Source organism: Rhinoraja longicauda, chromosome 21 (genome assembly GCF_053455715.1).
Source record: "Rhinoraja longicauda isolate Sanriku21f chromosome 21, sRhiLon1.1, whole genome shotgun sequence".
NCBI lineage: Eukaryota > Metazoa > Chordata > Chondrichthyes > Rajiformes > Arhynchobatidae > Rhinoraja > Rhinoraja longicauda.
In genome coordinates, this window is record NC_135973.1 from 9,916,116 (window position 1) to 9,941,522 (window position 25,407).

The 25,407-nt window shown below is 46.1% G+C and overlaps 1 protein-coding gene across 2 annotated transcripts in view; it reads right to left on the bottom strand.

The window, feature by feature from the left end:
- Positions 1-4,305: 4,305 nt before the first annotated feature.
- The window catches only part of rhbdf1a (rhomboid 5 homolog 1a (Drosophila)), a 270,605-nt gene continuing 249,503 nt past the window's right edge, over positions 4,306-25,407 (bottom strand). For both annotated transcript variants that reach the window (XM_078418445.1, XM_078418444.1), the window contains 6 exons: positions 22,945-23,008; positions 22,548-22,642; positions 19,787-19,862; positions 15,116-15,216; positions 9,266-9,419; positions 4,306-5,698 (listed from right to left, as the gene is read on the bottom strand). In XM_078418445.1, coding sequence (XP_078274571.1) covers positions 5,279-5,698; positions 9,266-9,419; positions 15,116-15,216; positions 19,787-19,862; positions 22,548-22,642; positions 22,945-23,008 — 910 coding nt within the window. In that variant the 3' untranslated portion in view covers positions 4,306-5,278. The remainder of the gene's footprint in view (positions 5,699-9,265; positions 9,420-15,115; positions 15,217-19,786; positions 19,863-22,547; positions 22,643-22,944; positions 23,009-25,407) is intronic.

The window sequence follows — 25,407 nt, forward strand, 5'->3', positions numbered from 1 at the left end:
ATCTCGGAGAAAAACCACGCAGGTCACGGGGAGAACGTACAAACTCCGTACAGACAGCGCCCGTAGTCAGGATCGAACCCGAGTCTCCGGCGCTGTATTCGCTGTAAGGCAGCAACTCTACCGCTGTGCCACCGTGCCGGACTTTGCGTAAAATTTAAAAACGAAGTCAAAATGAATAAGTAGTTAATACATCACCAGCAGTGCTTTTTAATAACACAAGGTTTGTGAAAGTTTGCGATTTAGCTTGTTCCAACCTTCAATAATACTTTAAAGCATGATATCCAGACCCAAAAAAACCCCAATCTTTAAATTAGCACATCCATCCCACACTGGAGGCTAATTACATGTGGGGAGCAAGTTGGAAGTTGGAATCACACTTTTGTTGGCAATAGCAAGAGTTCAGAACAAGACCAAATTCTAATATAGACTCAAACTCCATGTAAAGGTGTTCAAACAAATCGTAGCTGTACAGATTTCAACCTGGGATTTCAAGATGGAGAACTAAATACACAGGTTGAACAAGCAGTAAATCTACTATGAAATGTCATTAGCTCCACTACTAAGTCAAAGTCATTGAAAAGACAATTATTTTGAAAGGCTAGAAAAAAACTCAAAAGCATAAAAACACGAACAAAAACACAGGAAACGAAAAAAAACCCCAACATAAAAGGGGAGGTTTCAAACTTTAGGACACAATTGATGAAAGGTCCCGACATGAAACGTCACTTGTCCATGTTACTCCAGAGAAGCTGCCTGACCCGCTGAGTTACTCAGCACTTTGTGCCCTTTTGTGTAAACCAGCCTCGGGAGTTCCTCGTTTCTACTTTCCAGGTTTCAAAGATAGGTGGCAATTTATTACACACGGAATGTGCTTTCCCCACAGAAGTCATGATAGTAAGGAAAATAAATGCATCGATATTTTAACTCACTTCTGGTTAATTAATATTTCCTGTTGGCTCAACTACTCAGCTGGTCAGCACTACTTTTCCATCATGTTTTCAAACCAAGTGACTGGAATGATTCTAATCAGAAGTATAGTGGCACTAAATGATCACTGCTGCTTCTAATTAACCATCGTGTTTTTGACTTCGAAAAACTATAATGCAATTTCTATAGAAATTATAAGTAATTCTAACAAAGCAAGAAGTCTGGACTTCCCTAACGAATGTGCATCTTAGAGTTTTTTGGGTGACCGCATGGGTTTATTAGGTTCATTGGCTCAGTATAGAAACTGTAAATTGTCCCTCGTGTGCGTAGGATGGTGTTAATGGGGGGGGGGGGGGGGGGGGGGGGATCGCTGGTCGGTGCGGACTCAGTGGGCTGGAGGGCCAGTTTCCGCGCTGTATCTCTAAACTAGACTATTAGGATCGAGATCTCCCCCCGAGGACCGGAGAACCACGTTGGACGCAAGAGGAAAGGGCGGTAAACAGCTGTCGGGGCACAAAGGCTGAATGGTGGGGCCGGACGATTCAGGAGAGGGCACGACGGGTTGCTGCACAATCCAGATGGAGACGAAGGCTGCAACAGGCCCCTCATAACCAGCTGCAGCTTGGACTGAAAAATGCACCAAAAACCTGGCGACGCACATGGGTCTCAGTGGGCTACTTATAGACAATGGACAATAGGTGCAGGAGGAGGCCATTCGGCCCTTCGAGCCAGCACCCGCCATTCAATGTGATCATGGCTGATCATTCTCAATCAGTACCCCGTTCCTGCCTTCTCGCCCATACCCCCTGACTCCGCTATCCTTAAGAGCCCTATCTAGCCCTCTCTCTTGAATGCATTCAGAGAATTGGCCTCCACTGCCTTCTGAGTGCAGAGAATTCCACTTTGGAATTTCTATACACTTTGTACTTAATCTGGGATTGTATTTATGTGTAGTAACAATTTTACTGCACTTAGTTCAGTTCAGAGATACAGCGCGGAAACAGGCCCTTTCGGCCCATCGGGTCCACGCTGACCAGCGATTCCCACGCATTAACACCATCCTACACCCAAATTTAAAAAAAAACATTTACCAAGCCAATTAACCTACAAACCTGTACGTCTTTGGAGCGTGGGGAGGGAAACGGAAGATCTTGGAGAAAAAACCCCATGAAGGTCACGGGGAGAACGTACAAACTCCGTAGACACAGCAACCGTAGTCTGGATTGAACCCCGGGGGTCAATAGACAATAGGTGCAGGAGGCCATTCAGCCCTTCGAGCCAGCACCACCATTCAATGTGATCATGGCCTGATCATTCTCAATCAGTTACCCCGTTCCTGCCTTCTCCCATACCCCCCTGACTCCGCTATCCTTAAGAGCTCTATCTAGCTCTCTCTTGAAAGCATTCACAGAATTGGCCTCCAAGGCAGAGAATTCCACAGATTCACAACTCTCTGACTGAAAAAGTTTTTTCCTCATCTCAGTTCTAAATGGCCTAACCCCTTATTCTTAAACTGTGGCCCCTGGTTTCTGGACTCCCCCCAACATTGGGAACTTGTTTCCTGCCTCTAACGTTTCCAACCCCTTAATAATCTTATATGTTTTGATAAGATCCCCCTCTCATCCTTCTAAATTCCCAGTCTCCGGCGCTGCATATCGCTGTAAGGCAGCAACTCTACCGCTGCGGCCACCGTGACCGCCCAAAAACAATCATAAATCGGTTGTGTGGGCAAAAAAAATATATATAATTTCGCTTGTGAACAACTCCACTCATTTTACTCTCCCTGTGTTCTCAACAGATTCCCCATAATTCTACCTCTCGCTGACTAACTAGGGACAACGTATAGATGTCGAGTAGTCTTACAAACATGCACATCTGCGGGATGGAGGAGGATACTGGAACATCTGGGCAGAAGTCTACACTGTAACCGGGAGAACGTACCAACTTCACACGGTTCACTCTGAAGGCCAGGATTGAGCTTGGGTGACGAGAGCCGAGAGGCAGCAGCTCTACCCGCTGCACCGCCGTGCCAAGCACAAGAGACTGTACGCAGCCAGAACAGGCGACTTAGTGGCATCGGTGGAAGATTGTGATAATCACACAGGGAGCAAAGAAGCCTCTCTCATCCCCCCCCCCCCCCCCCCCCCCCCCCCCCCCCCCCCCCATTCCCACACTGACCTTTCTGTCCTGGGCCTCCTCCACTGTCAGAGTGAGGCCCAACGCAAATTGGAGGAACAGCACCTCATATTTCGCTTGGGCAGCTTGCAGCCCAGCGGTATGAACATTGACTTCTCCAACTTCAAGTAACCTTTGTTCTCCCCTCTCTCCATCCCTCCCCCATCCTGGTTCTCCGACCTATCTTACTGTCCTCCTGATTAAATGTTATCTTTGTATGCCTCATTGTCACCTTCCCCTAGCTATTCTACACTTGTCTTGAACTTCATCCCGTTTGATCTCTCGTTTTCGCCCCTTACCCGTCCATATCTCTGTGTCTCCCTCTCCCCTGACTCTCAGTCCGAAGAGGGGTCTTGACCCGAAACGTCACCCATTCCTTCTGTCCAGAGATGCTGCCTGTCCCGCTGAGTTACTCCAGCATTCTGTGTCCATCTTCGGTGTAAACCAGCGTCTGCAGGTCCCTCCTACTCATTCCAGCTTGGTGATTTTGTGGATGCGAAACTTGGTTTGGCCTGATTCAAAGACGCGTTGTAAGCTTGAAGACCTTCTCGCCTTCATTACATTTCTTGACAATCTCTAGAGCATCACAATTAAGTGTAGGAAGGAACTGCAGATGCTGGTTTAAACCCGAAGAGAGAGAGAGTAACTCAAAAAGTTGGAGTAACTCAGCGGGACAGGCAGTTGAGACCCTTCTTCAGGCACTTAACATAGAAACATAGAAAATAGGTGCAGGAGTAGGCCATTCGGCCCTTCGAGCCTGCATCGCCATTCAATATGATCATGGCTGATCATCCAACTCAGTATCCCGTACCTGCCTTCTCTCCATACCCCCTGATCCCTTTAGCCACAAGGGCCACATCTAACTCCCTCTTAAATATAGCCAATGAACTGGCCTCAACTACCTTCTGTGGCAGAGAATTCCACAGATTCACTACTCTCTGTGTGAAAAAAAACGTTCTCATCTCGGTCCTAAAAGACTTCCCTCTTATCCTTAAACTGTGACCCCTTGTTCTGGACTTCCCCAACATCGGGAACAATCTTCCTGCATCTAGCCTGTCCAACCCCTTAAGAATTTTGTAAGCGACACTTCAGTTCACAATTAAGTGATCACATTTGAAAAACGTTGCACCTTAACACCCAAACATCAACGGAGAACCTTACCTTCTGGTTGGCTTCAATAACCCACCAAATAATACAGCCAATGAACGTTTATTGTTGTCAGAAACATGGTTAGTGTTTATAAACCATCAATTTTAATCACAGATCCAATTTCTGCTGCTCGCAACAGATCGACTCCTTCAGAATACATCATGATTGAAGTGGAAAATAAGAAACAATAAGGTAGCTAGGTTTTTACTTTTTTTTTTTTTAAAGTTCCATTATTCTGATATTGGGTGCGAAGGTAAATTTAATCCTGATCCATTAAGGTTTGTAATTCCATGCCTTTTGACACTTCTGCCTGAAACCAGCAGTACAATGATTGTAGGAAATTCCAAAGTCAGGAAAATGGCAAGAGTTCACAATGGTTGGGGAGTGGGGGGGGGAGGGCGTGACAAGGATTAGATTATTTTGAAATAAGAATTACAAATGTAAATTTTCATGTGTTTTACAACAATCTTCTATCCTGGGTGGGGGAGGGGGAGGAGGGAGGGGGAGGAGGGGGGGGGAGGGAGGTGGGGCATCTTGTAATGTGATCATACCATTTCAAGAGCAAGCCGAGGGAAAGATAATGACAACATTCAAATTTAAAACTGAAGATTCAGTAAGGCTCCCACAATGTATCCTGCAAACCTGCAGTCCAGTCCAGTGGTAGCTAAAACACTACCGGCAATCCATCACCACTTTAGCAGTAGTAAACAATACAAGATTTGATTTAGTGCTAAAACTAGTGTAATACAAAATTGGCAGCACAAAACGTTGGTTGAAAAGTAATGGGAAAGGCACATAGGCCATAGTTGGAGATGGTGTCCACAGTCCCGAGATGTACATTGAGCATCAAGTGCTAAATTCGATTTTCGATTTTAGAAAAGACAACATCAGGCGAGGATCTGAAGGAATACTCGAACATCACCGTCGACACGTTGGTGGAGTCAATTGTCCTGAGGCACCCCGTGATGTAAATACTGCCGACAACCAAATCTGTAACCTTGATTGGAGGGCCTTGTGGACCGACCGGCTAGTGTAGATGAGCGTTGAGGTCATATTTTTCACAGAATTTATCCGTGAAGGGAATACAAGTCAGATACTCGCACCACTGGCAACTTATTGGGTAGACGTAGAACAAGACCACCAGCCCTGCAAACAGTCCCACGAAGGTGACGAGGAAGATCATGATTTGACATCGCTTGCGGTACAAGTCAAATCTCCCAAAGCTGATGTAGGGGAGGAATGCAAACGACAGGAAGAACCCACTGATGAAGCCGGAGATGTGGGCAAAGTTGTCGATCCACGGGAGGAGGCCGAAGGCAAAGAGGAAGAGGACGAGGCCCACCAGCTTGACGAAGGCCTTCCATGGCCGAGCGAGGATCTGCCAACTCTGGAAGAGCTCCACAAAAAGGCAGGCGAGGATGCCAAACTGAGATCCTGCTGGTCCAACCTTCAAAGGCAAAAAAATAAAATAAAAGGTTATTACTCTACCATCTTGGCTGATCCAACATTAAAAAGCAAAACAAAAATATTGTTAATTTAGCATTCTGCACAATGTGCTTCTTTCCAACTCAACTTTACAGTCAAACTCAATATGCACTGTTCCAACTCAATTTATTGCCTCCTTACAATTCTTTACACCGTAATAGTTTCTCAGTCCCATAATGGCTTCTTTGACATTCATTGGCACAACTTTGGTCCTCATGTTGATAGACAGCAATAAAAGTTTCCAAAGGTGATGGAAAGACTGGAGGAAAGACTAGGTGCTGAGAGCTGTCATATACCTGCATTAAGGTAGGCATTTAAACACACCTGAGCAATTACAAATGCCTATGAAGCCATGTGTCCCAGACATTATGGTGCCCTGAAATGGGGGGACTATGTATAAACACTGCTGTAATTTCTACATGGTGAAACCAAAATGTATAATTTTAATTATAATAATGTAAAATCAGTCTGAAGAAGGGTCTCGACCCGAAACGTCACCCATTCCTTCTCTCCTGAGATGCTGCCTGACCTGCTGAGTTCCTCCAGCATTTTGTGAATAAATACCTTCGATTTGTACCAGCATCTGCAGTTATCTTCTTACACCAAAAATGTATAAAATACCCTTTAATAAAATCTGACAATGTGCACTTTGACCACATGTGGGTTTTTTTTTCTATTACAAATCTCAAATTTGTGGCGTACAGAGGCAAATAAATAAATGATGGGTCTTTGTCCCAAACATTACGGAGGGCCCTGTAAAAGCATGGAAACAGCCCTCTGAGTCCACATGCAATATTCACCAGATTTTGGCACCATTTTGCACATTTCAAGCTGCAGTTAGCCATAAAGGCATCAACACAGTTGGGGAAGTAGTGATAACGAGGGCAGTGATGACATTTTCCATCACATTAACCTAAGCTGCATTAGAAAATCATTCACGGATAACCTGCTGAACCTGGTGCCCAGGAGGCTAGTTGTTTACCAGTTTCTAAGTACCAGCCCAATCCATAAATGTCCTAGAAATCAAAGCTCATTATTAATGTTCCATATGAGAAACAAAACAACCAGAGTAACCTATCATTACCAACCAGAGATGACTGCAATAAAGATGTAAATTTACAGGCCACCCCATTTCTCCTCTCGTTTTACTAATGTCAGATTCATTTAGTAAGATTCGGAGTGCTGTGGGGATAACTACAGTGCACAAAGCAACCAACCTATTCTGCCCTCAGTAGCCTTTGACGTAATCTGCCGTACTTGTGTTAAAGCAACACAATCTAACAGCCATTACAAAATACATCAACGGAGGCAATTAGAAGGCGGAGGTTACAAAATTGCCCGGGTCTGGTTTAAAAATTACTCAGACTGCCTCCACCTTACAAAATGCAGTGTGTTGTTGATGTTTTCTCCCAGCGATTTGCTTTTACTTGTGTAAATAGATGACTCTTTTGCTATTTATGGACTAGGACTGCATTAGAACTAACTAAAACAAAAGTCCCATACAAAACCACCTTGCGTGCCTTTTGGTTTCTGTTCAATACTTTCCATTGAATACAGTTCAGTAAAGTTCAGCTTAGTTTATTGTCACGTGTGCCGAGGTACAGCGAAAATCTTTTGTTGCGTGCTAACCAGTCAGCAGAAAGACAGTTTAGTTAAGTTAATTGTCACGTGTACCGAGGTACAGTGAAAAGCTTTTGCCTCGTGCTAACCGGTCAGCAGAAAGACAGTACATGATTACAATAGAGCCATTTACAGTGTATAGATACATGATAAGGAAATAGCGTTTAGCGCAATGTAAAGCCAGTAAAGTCTGATCAAAGATAGTCCGAGGGTCATGGCTAAAGTAAGACATGCGCCTGCAGGAGTAGAGATTTAAAAGTGTGGAGTGATCGTAGAATATGCGATTATAGACCTTGCTTCTGTGGCTAGCAGGCAAATAATCGCCTGGGTTGGGCGCCATCTTGGAAGCAGACACTTGGAATACAGAGACCGAGCGAGCAATTACAGAACAATTAAAGAGTTGCTTGTGCAGTTGGGGGTCATCTTTAAAGAATTTGGTCTTTGAGCTATGAAAATAATTACAACAAGATTCACAGATGAAATTGCTGGATTGCAATGAGTGGGAGGTGCTGTCATCTCTGTAATATGAATAGGTGTCATCTTCGTGCACGAGTAGGAATCATCCCCAATTTGAGTGGTATGGTTATTCTTTAGGTAATTGTTAGGTGGTTATTGTTTAGGTAATTGTTAGATGATTATTCTTTAGGTACGGTAATTGTTATATGGTTATTCTTTAGGTAATTGTTAGATGGTTATTCTTTAGGAGGAACTAGATTTATTTCCCTCAGTTCCGGGGAGCATATTTTCGTTTAGCTTAGAGGTACCGCATGGAAATAGGACCTCTGGTCCGCCAAGCCTACACCGACCAACGATCCCCGCACATTAACACCATCTAACGCACACTAGGGACAATTTTTACACTTATAACAAGCCAATTAACCTACAAACCTGTACGTCTTTGGAGTGTGGGAGGAAACCGAAGATCTCGGAGAAAACCCACGCGGTCACGGGGAGAACGTACAAACTCCGTACAGACAGCACCCGTAGTCAGGATCGAACCCGGGTCACCAGCGCTGCATTCACTGTAAGGCAGCAACTCTACCACTGCGCCACCGTGCCATATATTTGATCCCTGTGAATTCAGCCCTGGCATTTCATGCCTTTGTAGGCACAAATAGTTTCCTTTCATAAAAATACCCAAATCCTATAATTGACATAAATTTTAGGTGGTTAAATGATGCCCAAAGACTTACATCCTTGCTGTGAAGATTTCATCAATTCCACTTCAGCTAGTATTATAATCACATTCCTTAGAAGTGCATTAGAGTCAGTCATACAGCACGGAAACAAGTCCTTCAAACCAAACTATCCATGCTAACCAAGATGCCCTTTCCAAGTTGGTCCCATTTGCCCATGTTTGCCCCGGATTACTAAATTGTCCCTAGCCTTGTACCTGTCCAGGTGCCTTTTAAGTGCTGTTACATTATCAGTCATGTAACCAGGGGCACACGCAAAGGCCCCTCTGTTGGCGGCACCAGGAGGAAGCTGGAGACCTCAGACACGAGCAACAAGTGCCAGTCGGAGGGTGAACCGGGGTAACGCCCGCAGCGCCTTAAAGGTTGGCTGCAGGTGGCACCCCTGGGACTCAAAGATGGAGGGGAGGGGAGGGGAGGGGAGGGGAGGGGAGGGGAGGGGAGAGGAGGGGAGAGGAGGGGAGAGGGACGTCGGTTCATGGGAACTGCTCCAGTACATCGAGCGACTGGTCTAGTGGCGCTAACAATGGCATCGCCTGCATGCACGATACAGGCAACAAGAATTTCACTGTGCCGTTGCATGTGCGGCCATTAAAGCACCAGTGAACCAGTGATCTGCCTCAACCACTCCTCTGGCAGCCCGTTCCATGCACCCACCACCACCCTCTGGGCGAACGGCCAGCAGCCGGGGAGTTTTGCAGCAAGGATTTACCAACCTCCGCTCGATACGGCAAGAATATGGCACTGGCCAGGTTCCCTGTGATCCCACTCAGGATGTAAATGATGGAAATCCGAAGCCACCCTGCCAGTTTCTCCAGGTCCCTAAGGATGGTCATTTGGAAGCAGATTGACACAATGCAGTGCAGAATCCTGTGGGATGAAAGAATATAAAAGGGGTGGTCACCAAATGATATATTTTCAACATTAAAACAGGACTCAACTCCTGCCTCGCAAAATCACAAATCTGTCTTTGAAGAGAATAAGACAGTACATCAATATTATCAAACTATTGCACGTCATGCACACTTACTGAAAAGAAATTAGCTAAAGCTAGCGGCACGTTGGCGCAGCGGTAGAGTTGCTGCCTTACAGCGAATGCAGCGCTGGAGACTCAGGTTCGATCCTGACTACGGGCGCCGTCTGTACGGAGTTGGTACGTTCTCCCCATGACCTGCGTGGGTTTTCTCCGAGATCTTAGGCTTTCCTCCCACACACCAAAGATGTACAGGTTTGACTGGGTAAATGTAAAAATTGTCCCTAGTGTGTGTAGGATAGTGTGTTAATGTGCGGGGATCGCTGGGCGGCGCGGACTCGGTGGGCCGAAGGCCCTGTTTCCGCGCTGTATCTATAAATCTAAATCTCCTGGGTCACAATAAGTGGCCATGCCAGCTCCCAACAAAACAATGCAATGCAAAACATGCAACCCATTTTGTCTCACACAACCATCAACTCCCTTTTGATTAGTTTGTCATTTACCTACACCAAGGAAATAATTTTGGGCCTGTTAATTAACCTTCCAGCACAACTTTGGGATGTGGGAGGAAATTGATGCAGCCAGCGGATATCAACATGTTCAAGGGGAGAGTGGGCAAACATTGACCACCGAGGTCAGGATCGACCCTGGATCCCTGGAGTTGCCCGCTATCTGCATCAGCCCTTGGCCCACTGCTGTGTTCGAGAGCTGTGAGTACGGGGCAGCACGGTGTGACAACTACCACAAACAGAGAGCTGTGCTGAGCTTTGATGACCGTCAGACTATCCTTAGTGTAGGAAAATAACTGCAGATACTGGTATCCTTGATCCTTAATTCTCTGAATGCATTCAAGAGAGAGCTGGATAGAGCTCTTATGGATAGCGGAGTCAGGGGGTATGGGGAGAAGGCAGGAACGGGGTACTGATTGAGAATGATCAGCCATGATCACATTGAATGGCGGTGCTGGCACGAAGGGCCGAATGGCCTCCTCCTGCACCTATTGTCTATTGTCTATCTATCCAAGACTATCCTTGATCGGACTTTGCTGGCTTTACATTGCACTAAACGTCATTCCCTTATCATGTATCTGTACACTGTAAATGAATCTATTGTAATCATGCACTGCCTTTCTGCTTGGCTGGTTAGCACGAAGCAAAAGCTTTACACTGTACCTCGGTACACCTGACAATAAACTAAACTGTCTTTCTGCTGACTGGGTGAGCACGAGGCAAAAGCTTTACACTGTACCTCGGTACACGTGACAATAAACTAAACTGAAAACAACTAAACTGTGGTTGACTGTCAAAAGCACCGTCAAACTCAATTTAAATCAAATCCATACAATTAAAAAACAAGAAATGGTGGAAACACACAGGTCAGGTAGCGACAGTGGAGATAAAATCCGATCGTCTGAAATTAATCCCTGGCTTTAGCTTTTACTTTGATATCATGTTTTCAGGGTAATTTTGCTTTAAAATTAAACCTAAACTTCAAAGTTTTACAACTGGACAGTGTTTTGCTCAAATCATTCTCCATGATAGATTAGCATTCTTTAAATAGGGATCATTTAAACTGTACCATAATTGGATTAAAAGCGCATTAAAAGTGTCTGTGCGATAGGATGTCGGTCAAGTGTTCTAGGTCAGTCATTGATGCAATAAGTCTTGTGTCAATTTGTATGAAATTAATTACCGAATCAAATATTTTCCATTTACTGGCCTTTCAAATATCCTCTCAGCAATTCTTTTCTTCCTTTCAAAAGCAGACACAAGTAGTCTACCGTTAGAAAACACTTAACACCCCACTCATGGGATCGGGCTTAATTAAACTCCAAACTTATTTTCCCCCATAGAAATGAAAACTGATTACAAGCCTGCTTTTATTTTGCGGTACCTGTAACCGAAGTATCCTATTAGACAGTGAAAAGGTGAGTGGAAGATATTATTGATACTCAAGAGAGAGTTAGATATCGCTCTTAGGGGTGATGGAATCAAGGGATACGGGGGAGAAAGCAGGAACGGGGATACTTATTTTGGCTGATCAGCCATGATCATCTGGCTCGAAGGGCCGAATGGCCTACTCCTGCACCTATTTTCTATGTTTCTATGTCTATGTTTCTTTGGCTAGAGCCGCACAGGGCAGCTGAACAGGAAGTGACTGGAGTGCTGCTAGATTTAGTGTTGCTTTTCCATTTACCAAAGAGGTTTACCTTGCTATAAGCTGTGCAAAGCTGATTTTACTTGTGAGTGTCCAGACACGTGCAGGAGAGGCTGATGAAGAAATGCAGGAATTAATAACCCGGTTGAAGATGAGAATTATAGACCCACGCTCTGTGAAAGATTCATGTCTCTGACCAGCCCAGGATTATCTCGATAGTTTGTGATAAGACCAGAGAGGTCTGGAATGAGAGTGGCCCACCTTCTCTTGCCCCTGGCTTTCTATTTATATGTTGTATGTCATATGTTGAAAGACTGGAGCGACTAGGCTTGTATACACTGGAATTTAGAAGGATGAGAGGAGATCTTATCGAAACGTATAAGATTATTAAGGGGTTGGACACGTTAGAGGCAGGAAACATGTTCCCAATGTTGGGGGAGTCCAGAACGAGGGGCCACACAGTTTAAGAATAAGGGGTAGGCCATTTAGAACCGAGATGAGGAAAAACTTTTTCAGTCAGAGAGTTGTGAATCTGTGGAATTCTCTGCCTCAGAAGGCAGTGGAGGCCAATTCTCTGAATGCATTCAAGAGAGAGCTAGATAGAGCTCTTAAGGATAGCGGAGTCAGGGGGTATGGGGAGAAGGCAGGGACGGGGTACTGATTGAGAATGATCAGCCATGATCACATTGAATGGCAGTGCTGGCTCGAAGGGCCGAATGGCCTCCTCCTGCACCTATTGTCTATTGTCTATTTACCTTCAGTCTACATAACCATGTGGCAGAAATGCTGTGAATATTATATCTGCTCCCATGTTACAGTTGCCCGAACAAATCTGCCTATAGGTTGTTTTGATCGAAGATGGACACAAAATGAGTAACTCAGCGGGACAGGCAGCATCTCCGGATAGAAGGAATGGGTGATGCTTCGGGCCGAGACCCTCCTTCAGACCGTCCTACACATATAGATTGTTTAGTGTAGTTTATTGTCACGTGTACCGAGGTACAGTGAAAAGCTTTTGCTGCGTGCTAACCAGTCAGCGGAAAGACAATATATGATTACAATTGAGCCATCCACTTTGTACAGATGCATGATTACAGGGAATAACGTTTAGTGCAAGATCTAGTCCAGTAAAGTCCGATTAGAGATAGTCTGCAGATTGTCTCTGGAAATGATGCGCTACAATGCTGAGAACTATGTTCTGCACCCTATATCTTCCCATTTGCTCTACCTATTGTAATCGAGTTCGATTTGACTGTATTAATGCATGGCATTATCTGACCTGATCAGATAGCATGCAAAATAAAGCTTTTCATTGTACCTTGGTACACGTGACAATAATACACCTAAACCCAAATAAGCTTTGCCTCCTCCAATAAGATCAATAAGACCGTAATAACATTTAGCCCATATGGTATCAGTTATTTATGGTACCATTTCTCCAATTGCATTTTATTCTCAGTGTTAGAGGAATGAACACACTAGCAATTTTCATCGCCCTGTATTCAACTCGAATTTTTTCTCTCATCCTAATGATGTTTTAAAAAACTATTTTAATTATATCTCAGAGGTGCGGTGGAATAATCAACACTGTTGGTAACAAAAGTGTGGATGGGATTTGCAGATTGACGAGCTGAGGCAGGCAAGAGGGTTGCCAAGGTAACGAAGGGTGGGAATAAGTGTCTTGGAAAGGTACGGCCTATAGTGCAATACTCGACTCAGGAGCAAACACGATGCTTAGATTGCAACTGGCTCGCTCAGCTTCAAACTCCTGCCAAGGAGAGACGTGAGGGTAGGAAAGAAAAACTGCAGATGCTGGTTTAAATCGAAGGTCGTCACAAAATGCTGGAGTAACTCAGCAGGTCAGGCAGCATCTCAGGAGAGAAGGAATGGGTGACGTTTCGGGTCCAGACCCTTCTTCAGACTGATGTCAGGGGAGGGGGGGCGGGACAAAGATAGGATGTAGACGGAGATAGGAAGACTAATAGGAGAACTGGGAAGGGGGAGGGGATAGAGAGGGGAAGCAGGGGCTACCTGAAGTTGGAAAAGTCAATGTTCAAACCGCTGGGGAGTAAGGTGCCCAAGCGAAATGTGAGGTGCTGTCTCTCCAACTTGCGCTGGGCCTCTCTCTGACAATGGGGGAGGCCCAGGACTGAAAGGTCAGATTGGGAATTGAAGTGCTGAGCCACCGGGAGATCAGGTTGGTGGAGACGGTGTGAGCGGAGGTGTTCAGCGACATGAGGGTGCAAGGACAAGGAACACACTTTACGTTTGAACTCCTGGATTACACATTGCGCTTTACATTTCGTTACGGCAAATACCCTGCTCGTGTAAACTGAAAGTCGGACAACCGGCAACCGAGTGAGCGCAGCGGTAGAGTTGCCGCCTCGCAGCGCCAGAGGCCCGGCTTCGATCCTGACTACGGCTGCCTGGCTGTACGGAGCTTGGACGTTCTCCCCGTGACCTGGATGGCTTTTCTCCGGGATCTCTGGTTTCCTCCCACACTCCAAAGAAGCGTAGGTTTGTAGGTTAATTGGCTTGGTATAATCTTACACTGTCCCTCGTGTGTGTGTGTGGGATAGTGATAGTCTGCGGGGAATCGCTGGTGGGTCGAAGGGCCTGTTCCCACGCTGCATTTCTAAACTAATCTCTCAACCCGGGTTCGATCCCAACCATGGGTGCTGACTGCACAGAGTTTGCACAGAGTTTGTACGTTCTCCCCCGTGACCTGCGTGGGTTATCCCCGGGTGCACCGGTTTCCTCCCACACTCCAACGACGAACAGGGTTGGAGGCGATTTAACTTGGTAAAAAATTGCAAATTATCCATAGAGTTTGAGGATAGCGTTACGTGTGCGGGGATCACTGGCCGAAGGGCCCGCTTCCCCACTGTGTCTCTAAACTAAACTAAAGACTCACAACTGAGCTTGAAGAAGCTACTGAATTCAAAAACAGTTCAGAATGAACATTGACATGGACATTGCCCTGGCAAACAAAACACATGTCTGGGAATAAGTGAAATACCTCCTGTCCTTTCAAAGGCATAAATATTGTACTCTTTGGATAGTCGATTGCAGCCTTAGATTGCAGCATTTCAACAATAACTTTGCATTTAACAAAACTGCAGTGCAGAATGAAGTAGCAGCAATGTAGAGCTGTGGTTCAAATCATTCAAAGCACCCAAGGTGGACACAGAATGCCGGAGTAACTCAGCGGGTCAGGCAGCATCGCGGGAGAGAAGGAATGGGTGACGTTCCGGGTCGAGACCCTTCTTTAGACTGACTGACGGATCAGTCTGAAGAAGGGTCTCGACCCCAAAACGTCACCCATTCCTTCTATCCCGAGATGCTGCCTGACCCGCTGAGTTACTCCGGCATTTTGTGTCCACCTTCGATTTAAACCAGCACATGGAGTTTTTTTTTTCCTATTCAGAGTACTTACCCTGCGTGTAGAAAGAGTGAAAGCCAGAGTCTGTAAAACTGATCAGGCACTTCAGGGTTAAGGAATGGTAGAAGTCCACATACATCATCCATACAGTGAACCTGTAAAAACAGAGTCACAGTACTGTCAGCTACGGTAAAGTAGCATTAACAGTGGTTGTACACCGCATAAAACAGTCCTCAGTTACAGCTACGTTACTGTTCATTGAGAAGAAAAAGGACGAGGAGAGAAAGGCCTCATTTTTGCTCTCCCCTTGGCTCGGCCACCATTACAGGAGCAGACGGTTAAGAAATGTTCTCCCCCCTTCAGCGGCCTAACCGCCCACCTTCACTTACTGATCAAGGGAGCGTCACAGCGAGTGCTGCCGTCTCACAACTCCAAAGGCCCAAGTTCAATGCCAACCTTGGGCACTGTCTAAGTGGAGTTTGCCTGTTGAGACTGAACAAGCTGCAGGGGTTCAGGGAAACAAGAGGAGTGACTGACCTAATGGAGACACAAGCAACTGCAGATGCTGGTTTACCCCCCAAAAAATAGAACTAATGGGATTGCTCCCCGGGATGTCAGCATGGATCTGAAGGGTCAAATAGCCTGCGTTATCATTAGAAAACTTTTTCAGTCAGAGAGTTGTAAATCTGTCGAATTCACTGCCTCAGAAGGCAGTGGAGGCCAATTCTCTGAATGCATTCAAGAGAGAGCTAGATAGAGCTCTTAAGGATAGCGGAGTCAGGGTGTATGGGGAGAAGGCAGGAACGGGGTACTGATTGAGAATGATCAGCCATGATCACATTGAATGGCGGTGCTGGCTCGACCGGCCAAATGGCCTCCTCCTGCACCTATTGTCCATTGTCTATAGATCAGACTAACTACTTGCAAAATCCTCTTCCTTTGGGTCAATTAGATCAGAGGAAATTCATCTTATGATGTAACTAACGTGTTTCGTTTTAGTTTAGAGACAGTGTGGAAACAGACCCATCGGGTCCGCACCGACCAGCGATCCCCACACATTAACACTACCCTGCACACACTGGGGGCAATGTTACATTTATAGCAAGCCAATTAACCTACAAACCTGTGGAGTGTGGGAGGTAACCGAAGATTTCGGAGACAACCCACGCAGGTCACGGGGAGGACGTACAAACTCCGTACGGACAAGCACCTGTGGTCAGGATCGAACCCGAGTCTCCGGCGCTGTGAGGCGGTAACTCTACCGCTGCACCACCGCCGGTGTTTATTAATTTCAAATTCAGTCAAAATCAAAACGATCGAAATAACTTTACCAGCACTGACTGTGGGGGTTTGGACTGCTGCTTTAATGAAATTGGGAAGGTGAAGTTAACCAAGTGAGAAAGACTGTCACAACTGAAGAAGGGTCTTGACCCGAAACGTCGCCCATTCCTTCTCTCCTGAGATGCTGCCTGACCTGCTGAGTTACTCCAGCATTTTGTGAATAAATACCTTCGATTTGTACCAGCATCTGCAGTTATTTTCTTACAAGGCTGTCACAACTGTTGCGCTGCGTGCTTGTTTGTCTCTTAAACAAAGTAGCTTAAAGATTTGGATTTATTTCTGTCTACTGCAAGATTAATTCCTGGCTGCACATTGAGGACATGTGGAATAGTCAGCTCAGACCATCACAGAGACATTGGCCATGCCACCCAAGTTAGGTCCTTGAATGTGTAGCATTTGCAAACCTTACTGCATATTTAAAGTGGGCTTGAAACCCGAAACTCCCTTCGTTTAGTTTATCGTCATGTGAACCAAAGACACTAGAGGAACAAGATAGACCACTCGACCCTAAAAACCGTAGTATGTCACGGCGCCATTTTAGTAGGCAGAAACTTGGCAGAAACATTTAAAAAGAAAAATAACAAAAATCTGTGAATTGATAGATGAGATATATTCTGCATTTTAATGGTATCATCACACATACTGTTCCCCCAAAACACTGATTACACTGCGAGAGGCATAGCGAACGGCGGGTTTTGCCTACTAAAATGGCGGACGTTACGCTCCTTTGCATACTACACTTTAGTATAGGCGATGTCAACAGAGTGGTCCATCTTGTTCCTCTAGTATCTTTGATGTGTACTGAGGTACAGGGAAAAGCTTTCTTGCTATGTGCTATCTAGCCAGTGTAAAGACTATATATGATTACAATCAACCCGTCCACAGCATACAGGTACAGGATAAAGGGAATAACGTTTAGTGCAAGGTAGAGTCCAGTAAAATCTGGTTAAAGATAGTCCGAGGGTCTCCAATGAGGAGATGGTAGGTCAGGACCGCTCTCTAGTTGATGCCAGGATGGTGCAGTTGCCTGATATTAGCTGGGACAAAACCGTCCCTGAATCAGAAAGTGTGCATTTTCACACACTGTAATTTTTTCCTGATGGGAGAGAGGAGAAGAGGGAGTGTCCAGAATGAGACTCGCCCCTGATTATGCTGGTGGTCTTGCCAAAGCAACGTGCAGGAGATGGCCACCAGCATTAGCACTGATGGGAGATGTTGATCAGTTTGGGCATTTTCCAGTTCAAATCAACCTCCCAAAGAGCATAAGGTGTAGACTGTGCTGGTGAGTGTCCTTTTAAGACTCGGGCAGTTCTAGTTGTCTACCTGCAGAGATTCAACATCTCCACACCAGATTAGAGGACCAGGCAAGCTTGAAAGAAAGGGGGGAAAAAAAATATATGACCAAGGCCATAGTCATAGAGTGAAACAGGCCCTTTGGCCCAACTTGCCCACACTGGCCAACATGTCCCAGCTACACTAGTCCCACCTGCCCACGTTTGCTCCATATCCCTCCAAACCTGTCCTATCCATGTACCTGTCCAACTGTTTCTTAAATGGTGGGATAGTCCCAGCCTCAACCACCTCCTCTGGCAGCTTGTTCCATACACCCACCACCCTTTGTGTGAACAGGTGGCCAGACGTTCACTGGAAATAAATGTAGGTCTTCAAGAAACAATGTAAAATATCAATCCAATAAAATGAAGGTTGCCGCTGATCACCAGGCCAACGACAATAAAATAAAGCAACGTTAATAAAAGTGATTACATGTATTTAGGTTAGGTTAGTTGGGAGATACAGCACGGAAACAGACCAACGATCCCCGTACATTAGCACTATCCTACACACTAGGGACAATTTATTACAAAGACCAATTCACCTATAAACCTACAAAAGATGGCTGGACTCATGATTAGTCCCAGGTGGAGTTCTTCACGCAAGGGACATTTTACAACCAAGGCCAATTAACTTTCAAACCTGTACGTCTTTGGAGTGTGGGAGGACAGTGCTGGAGTAACTCAGTGGGTCAGGCAGCATCTCTGGAGAAAAGGAAAAGGTGGTGTTTCACGTTTCCGGTCGGTACCAGTCTGAAGAAGGGTTCCGACCCAAAACGTTAAACATCACCCATTCCTTTCCACCAGAGATGCTGCCTGATCTACCGAGTCACCCCAGCATTGTGTGTCTATCTTCGGTATAAACTAGCATATGCGGTTCCTTCCCACACACTGGTAATTAAGGACCACAGGATGCTCCCCTCCAGGTCTTGGAGGGGAGGATGCTCCTCAAACTGCGGAGCATCTTGGACAATACAGCTCACCCCCTCCTTGACACACTGGTCAACCTGAGGAGCACCTTCAGCAACAGACTGGTTCCACCAAGATGTAGCACTGAACGCCACAGGAGATCCTTCTTCCCTGTGGTTAGCAAACTGTACAACTCCTCCCCCTTCTGTCGTGGAGTAGACTGAGACTGACTCCCTTCCCTCCCTCCCCCACCCCAATCTTTGCACATCCCCAATCCTTCCCACTCATCACTTTAATTCCATCTTCATGTATTTTGTGTTTTTATGACAGTTGGCAGATCAATTACCCTCCTGGGATAAATAAAGTTCCGTCGTATCGTATCGTAAATATAATGGACAAAGGGAAAGATGTAGATCCAGCAGGGCCTACACTAAAGCTGATAAGCAGAGTTTTCCAACAAATTTAGAGACGCATCTTCATTCAATCTCATTCTGTTTGTATCACACAACTCAAGTCATTGCAGTTTCAACAATCGTCGCACTAGCTAAGACTGCACACAAGGTGGAGCACTCTCCTTCCCCGAACACTTGCCAATGCTTCAGGAAGCGATTGTCATAGGTACAAGGTGAAGGTGAAAAGATTTAATAGGAATCAGATTAGGCCATTCAGCCCATCGAGTCTGCTCCGCCATTTAAAACATGATTGATCTATCATTCCCTCTCAACCCCATTCCCCTGCATTCTCCCCATAAACCCCGACACCCGTACTAATCTAACAGTTATCTGCACAATCACACATATATCAGTGCGAGGTAACAGTGGCGCAGCGGTAGAGTTGCTGCCTTACAGCGCCAGAGACCCAGGTTCAATCCCGATTACGGGCGCTGTCTGTACGGAGTTTGTACGTTCTCCCCGTGAACTGCGTGGGTTTTCTCTGAGATCTCCAGTTTCCTCCCACACTCTAAAGACGTACAAGGTTTGTAGGTTAATTGGCTTGGTATAATTGTAAATTGTCCCTAGTGTGTGTAGGATAGTGTTAGTGTGCGGGGATCACTGGTCGACGCGGACCCAGTGGGCCGAAGGGCCGGCTTCCAAGCTGTATCTCTAAACTAAATTAAAGCTAGGAATTCATTGTAGATACAGACCTGAGAGCAGAGAGTGGCTTCTTCATGGAAATAACCTAGCATGAACTCACAATATTCTCGTGACGTAATCTCACATCTGAAAGAAAAATCTCAATGTAAAAGTATGACAAAATGCAATTAAAGCTCTGTCGTATATTTTAAACCAATTTCCCACTTGGGGGGCATAGTATTTGATGGGAGGAGAACAAAGATGGTGGAATGCCTCCCTCCGTTTTCAGATAATTCCTTTCTCGTGATAGAGTTATAACCTGACAAACATCCCTGACCTCATGACAAACAAGTAGGAGATGTCCAAAGATAGACACAAAATGGTGGAGTAACTCAACAGGTCAGCAGAAGGATGAGAGGGGATCTTATTGAAACATAAGATTATTAAGGGATTGGACACGCTAGAGGCAGGAAACATGTTCCCAATGTTGGGGGAAGTCCAGAACCAGGGACCACAGTTTAAGAATAAGGGGTAGGCCATTTAGAACGGAGATGAGGAAAAACTTTTTCACTCAGAGAGTTGTAAATCTGTGGACTGCTCTGCCTCAGAAGGCAGTGGAGGCCAATTCTCTGGATGCTTTCAAGAGAGAATTAGTTAGAGACCTTAATGATAGCGGAGACAGGGGGTATGGGGAGAGGGCAGGAACAGGGTACTGATTGTGAACGATCAGCCATGACCACATTGAATGGTGGTGCTGGCTCAAAGGGCCGATTAGCCTCCTCCTGCAACTATTGTCTATTGTCAGGCAGCATCTCTGGAGAAAACGAATAGGTGATTTTTCGGGTCGAGATCCTTCTTGTTTGAAGATGGCTCTTGACCCAAAACGTTTTCTATTCCTTTGCTCCAGAGATGCTGCCTGACCTGTTGGGTTACTCTGGCATTTTGTGTCCGTCTTTGGTGTAAACCAGCATCAGCAGTTCCTTCCTACACAGGAGATATTCAACAGTTATTTAGGCAAGTCCTCCCTGTGTTATTCCTCCATTTTTTTTTTAAAGAACTGAGAAATGAAAGAGAAATTCAGAATACGGGAAAGCAAGGATAGTGGCTCGGTCAATATTATTTTGTGTTGAGATAATTGTTAGATACATTTCCACACAATGCAAAGATGAAAGGCTTTGCAGTCACGATCCCACATCAATCTTCCTGAAACATTTACACCAGATGCTTTAATCTTGCACAGTGGAAGGTGGAATAACAAAGGACTAATGTGAACAGGTGATCAATGATCGGTGTGGACTTGGCGGCTAAAGGGAGTGTGTCCTTGTTGTGTCTCTAAACTGTGGGCAGACACGGTGACGCAGCGGGACAGTTGCTGCCCTTCAGCGCTTGCAGCGCCGGAGACCCGGGTTCAATCCCAACTACGGGTGCTGTCTGTACGGAGTTTGTACCTTCTCCCCGAGACCCATTTGCGTTTTCTCAGAGATCTTCGGTTTCCTCCCACACTCCAAAGCCACACAGGTTTGTAGGTTAATTGGCTTAGTGCAAATGTAAAAAACTGTCCCACAGTGTATACCGGATAGTGTAAAGTCTGATGATCGCTGGTCGGCGTGGACTCAGTGGGCCAAAGGGCCTGTTTTTGTGCTGCATCTCTAAAACTAAACTAGATAAGGCGCTGCGTTGAGACTCCTCAAATTCTAAAGTGAGTTGATCTTTTCATCTGTCCTACGTTTTTTATGCCAATGCTCCATCTAATTCTTTTTGACTGTACCCATTAAATCCCACCAGCACCTATCACCACTGAACTGCTAGAGACCCCCCCACTGATTTTCCGGCCTCCTTGGCTCCAGAGCTTCCTGGATTATCCATGTTTCCGGACCAACGGACGTCATGGCCTCCGGAAGGAGTAAACGGTACTGGGACGGTCTGCCTAGGCCACCGAGCGGCCGAGATACCGGCCTCCAAAGTTGGACTCGGAACCCGGCAATGGGAATGGATCTAGCCGGCTCTGGCCTGGTAGGAGTTCCAGAGTCCCGGATGCAGGGGGGGAGATTCGAGCCGCCCATCGGCCGCGGAAGTCCCGACGAGGTTGAGATTGGCCGTCTCGCCCAGGCGAGGCGCCACGTTTTTGGGGGTGTGACTTCTGGGTTGGATTTCGAGTCCCCCCCTAGTAATTTAGTCCGGATTAAAGGAGGTGCAGGCCGGATCACCAGCTGCCGGATAATCAGTCGGTGGTGGGCCAGCAACATTCTTCCCAAGCGGAGTTGTACCAAGTGTGTGTTTCAATACAAGAAATGAGGTGATGCTAAAAACTGAGGAGAGGAGAAACTTTTTCACCCAGAGAGTTGTGCATTTGTGGAATTCTCTGCCACAGAGGGCAGTGGAGGCCAAATCACTGGATTCAGGATTCAGGATATCTTTATTTGTCATCCAAAAAACAAGTTTTTTGGATGAAATTTAGTCACCAACAGTCCAACAATAAAAGCAGTAAAATAAGCAAATTACACAACCCCAACCAACACAAAAAAAAGAAACATCCATCACAGTGATGCCGCCATTTGGGATGGATTTGCCGCCATTTGGGATGGATTTAAGAGAGAGTTAGATCGACCTCTAGGGCGTTAGCGGAATCAAGGGATATGGGGAGAAGGCAGGCACGGGTTATTGATTGGGGACGATCAGCCATGATCACAATGAATGGCGGTGTGGCTCGAAGGGCCGAATGGCCTCCTCCTGCACCTATTTTCTATGTTTCTATGTTTCTAGGTGCAGATGATATTGGGTTTCCAAACGTCCAGGCGTCGGTGACGTGACCGCGCTCGCGCTCACACTCACCTCCCCTTCGTGCCGATACAGCAGGGCCGGCCTGTGATCACACAATCCACGTGGGGAAGGTTAGTGTGGTTTCCAGCAGTGCTTTTAGTGCAAATCTGAAAGACAGAATAAGGTGAGAAACCTTCGCAGACCCAGACGGTGCTTGATCTTAAACTTCAAGGAACGTGCGCCGGCTCGGGCGTGCCCTGTTCCATGGGATTGCAATCATCGCCTGGTCGCTTCAGATCATCACAAAACCCACGGCCCACCCTTTATCCGTCATCAATAACCTTCGTGAAAGATGGTGGTTAGATAATGGGAGTAGCCCAGTGACACCCAGATCACGATGAAGAGGTAAATGAGCACACTGAGAAGCTACCCACCACAATTATGGGAACATCCTGACACTAGTCCTTACCGGCCATTTGGTGATGTCATCAGGCCATACATGAGGAGGGACGGAGCCAGGTTCCACACAAACCCTGAAGAAGGAATAAAACAAAGGAAGCAAGTGTTAAAGTGCACCGAAACAACACAAACATCACCCTTCCGATACGTTGCTGCATATTGGGAAGAGCGTACGGACATTTTCATTAGACTTTTCATTAAGAATAAGGGCGACACAGTGGCGCAGCGGTAGAGTTGCTGCCTTACAGCCGCCAGAGACCCGGGTTCAATCCCGACTTCGGGTGCTGTCGATACCAAGTTTGTACGTTCTCCCCGTGACTGCATGCGTTTACTCCGGTTTCCTCCCACCTTCCAAAGACCCGCAGATGTGTAGTTTAATTGGCTTCTGTAAATTGGCCCTATTGTCCATTTTCGGTATAAAACAGCATCCACAGTTCCTTCCGACTGATCTAAGGACTCCTCTTTAATTCCGTGCATGGGGAACACTGGGGATAAGTCCGTGTTTAAGTTGCCCTCGGTCACTGGAGCACTCCACCATCTCAAATGTACACGAGTTAGGATGAAACTAATCTGTGGGTAATTGTTGGTCGGCGTGGATTTGGTGGGCCAAAGGGCCTAAACTAAATTAACCAAAATGTGAAAAAAGTGTGAGCAATGCTTCATTCCCATCTCAGAGAACTGAAGGATCCTCCCTACGCAGCGGCATTTGAGATGGTGGAGTGCTCCAGTGACCGAGGGCAACTTACACAGGGACTTATCCCCAGTGTTCCCCATGCACGGAATTAAAGAGGCGCGACATACTGGAATAACTCAGCGGGTCAGGCAGCATTTCTGGGGGGGAAAAAAGGAAAGGTGACGTTTTGGGTCGGGACACTTCTTCAGACTGGAAATAGGGGGGAGGGAACGGGAGGTAAGAAAAGGCCAGAACAACGCAGTCTGAAGAAGGGTCCCGACTCACGTTTTTGGAGTGTGGGAGGAAATCAGAGCAGTCGGAGAAAGCCCACGAGGTTACTAGTTCCCACCCCACCTGATGCATGGCGATCCATAAACAACTCTTAAGCACGATCCTGCAGAGATGCACTGAATGCCACCAGAGGCAGACCTGTCCGCCCGGCTCCATAAATCTCTAGTCCTGCTCTGTTAATATTTGACAAAGAAACATAGAAAATAGGTGCAGGAGTGGGCCTTTCGGCCCTTTTCTCCAGAGATGCTTCCTAACCCGCTGAGTTACTCCGGCACTTTGTGTCTATTCTCAGATCTTGTAACTCATTTATTGCCATTATTTGATGCAAGCTGCTAAGTTGAAGCTGCAGGTGAATAGACAATAGACAATAGGTGCAGGAGGAGGCCATTCGGCCCTTCGAGCCAGCACCGCCATTCAATGTGATCATGGCTGATCATTCTCAATCAGTACCCCGTTCCTGCCTTCTCCCCATACCCCCTGACTCCGCTATCCTTAAGTGCTCTATCTAGCTCTCTCTTGAATGTATTCAGAGAATTGGCCTCCACTGCCTTCTGAGGCAGAGAATTCCACAGATTCACAACTCTCTGACTGAAAAAGTTTTTCCTCATCTCAGTTCTAAATGGCCTACCCCTTATTCTTAAACTGTGGCCCCTTGTTCTGGACTCCCCCAACATTGGGAACATGTTTCCTGCCTCTAACGTGTCCAACCCCTTAATAATGTTATACGTTTCCATAAGATCCCCTCTCATCCTTCCAAATCCCAGTGTATACAAGCCCAGTCGCTCCAGTCTTTCAACATATGACAGTCCCGCCATTCCGGGAATTAACCTAGTAAACCTACGCTGCACGCCCTCAATAGCAAGAATGCACGCCCTCAATAGCAATAATACTTTGCAACCAATTATTTTCAAGGAATGCCGAACCAATACATCACAGAACCTTGTTGTTAGTTTTTTACATTGGAGCTCTGTCCAAAGACAAGGGTACATCTTTTGAGAGGCTCTTTACAATTGGATAACGCAGACCATAGTGAATGGAACGAAAACAGCAATAGGTCGAGATAAAGAACATTGGTGCGTGCACAAGGATTCTCTTGAGAGGGAGCACAGGGACTGCCAGAGGGAGCACCAGGAGCCCAGCTGAAGTTCAGACGCATCTTGTTATGGTAACCTCACGCTTTTTCACCCAGGGAGTTGTGAATCTGTGGAATTCTCTGCCACAGAAGGGCAGTGGAGACCAATTCACTGGATGTTTTCAAGAGAGAGTTCGATATAACTCTTCGGGCTAACGGAATCAAGGGACATGGGGAGAAAGCAGGAACGCAGGGGTACTGATTTTGGATGATTCAGCCATGATCACATTGAATGGCCCACTCCTGCACCTATTTTCTAGGTTTCTACGTCAAATATTATCAAGTCAAGTCAATTTTGTTTGTATAGCACATTTAAAAACAACCCACGTTGACCAAAGTGCTGTACATCAGTTCAGGTACTAAGAAACAAACATACA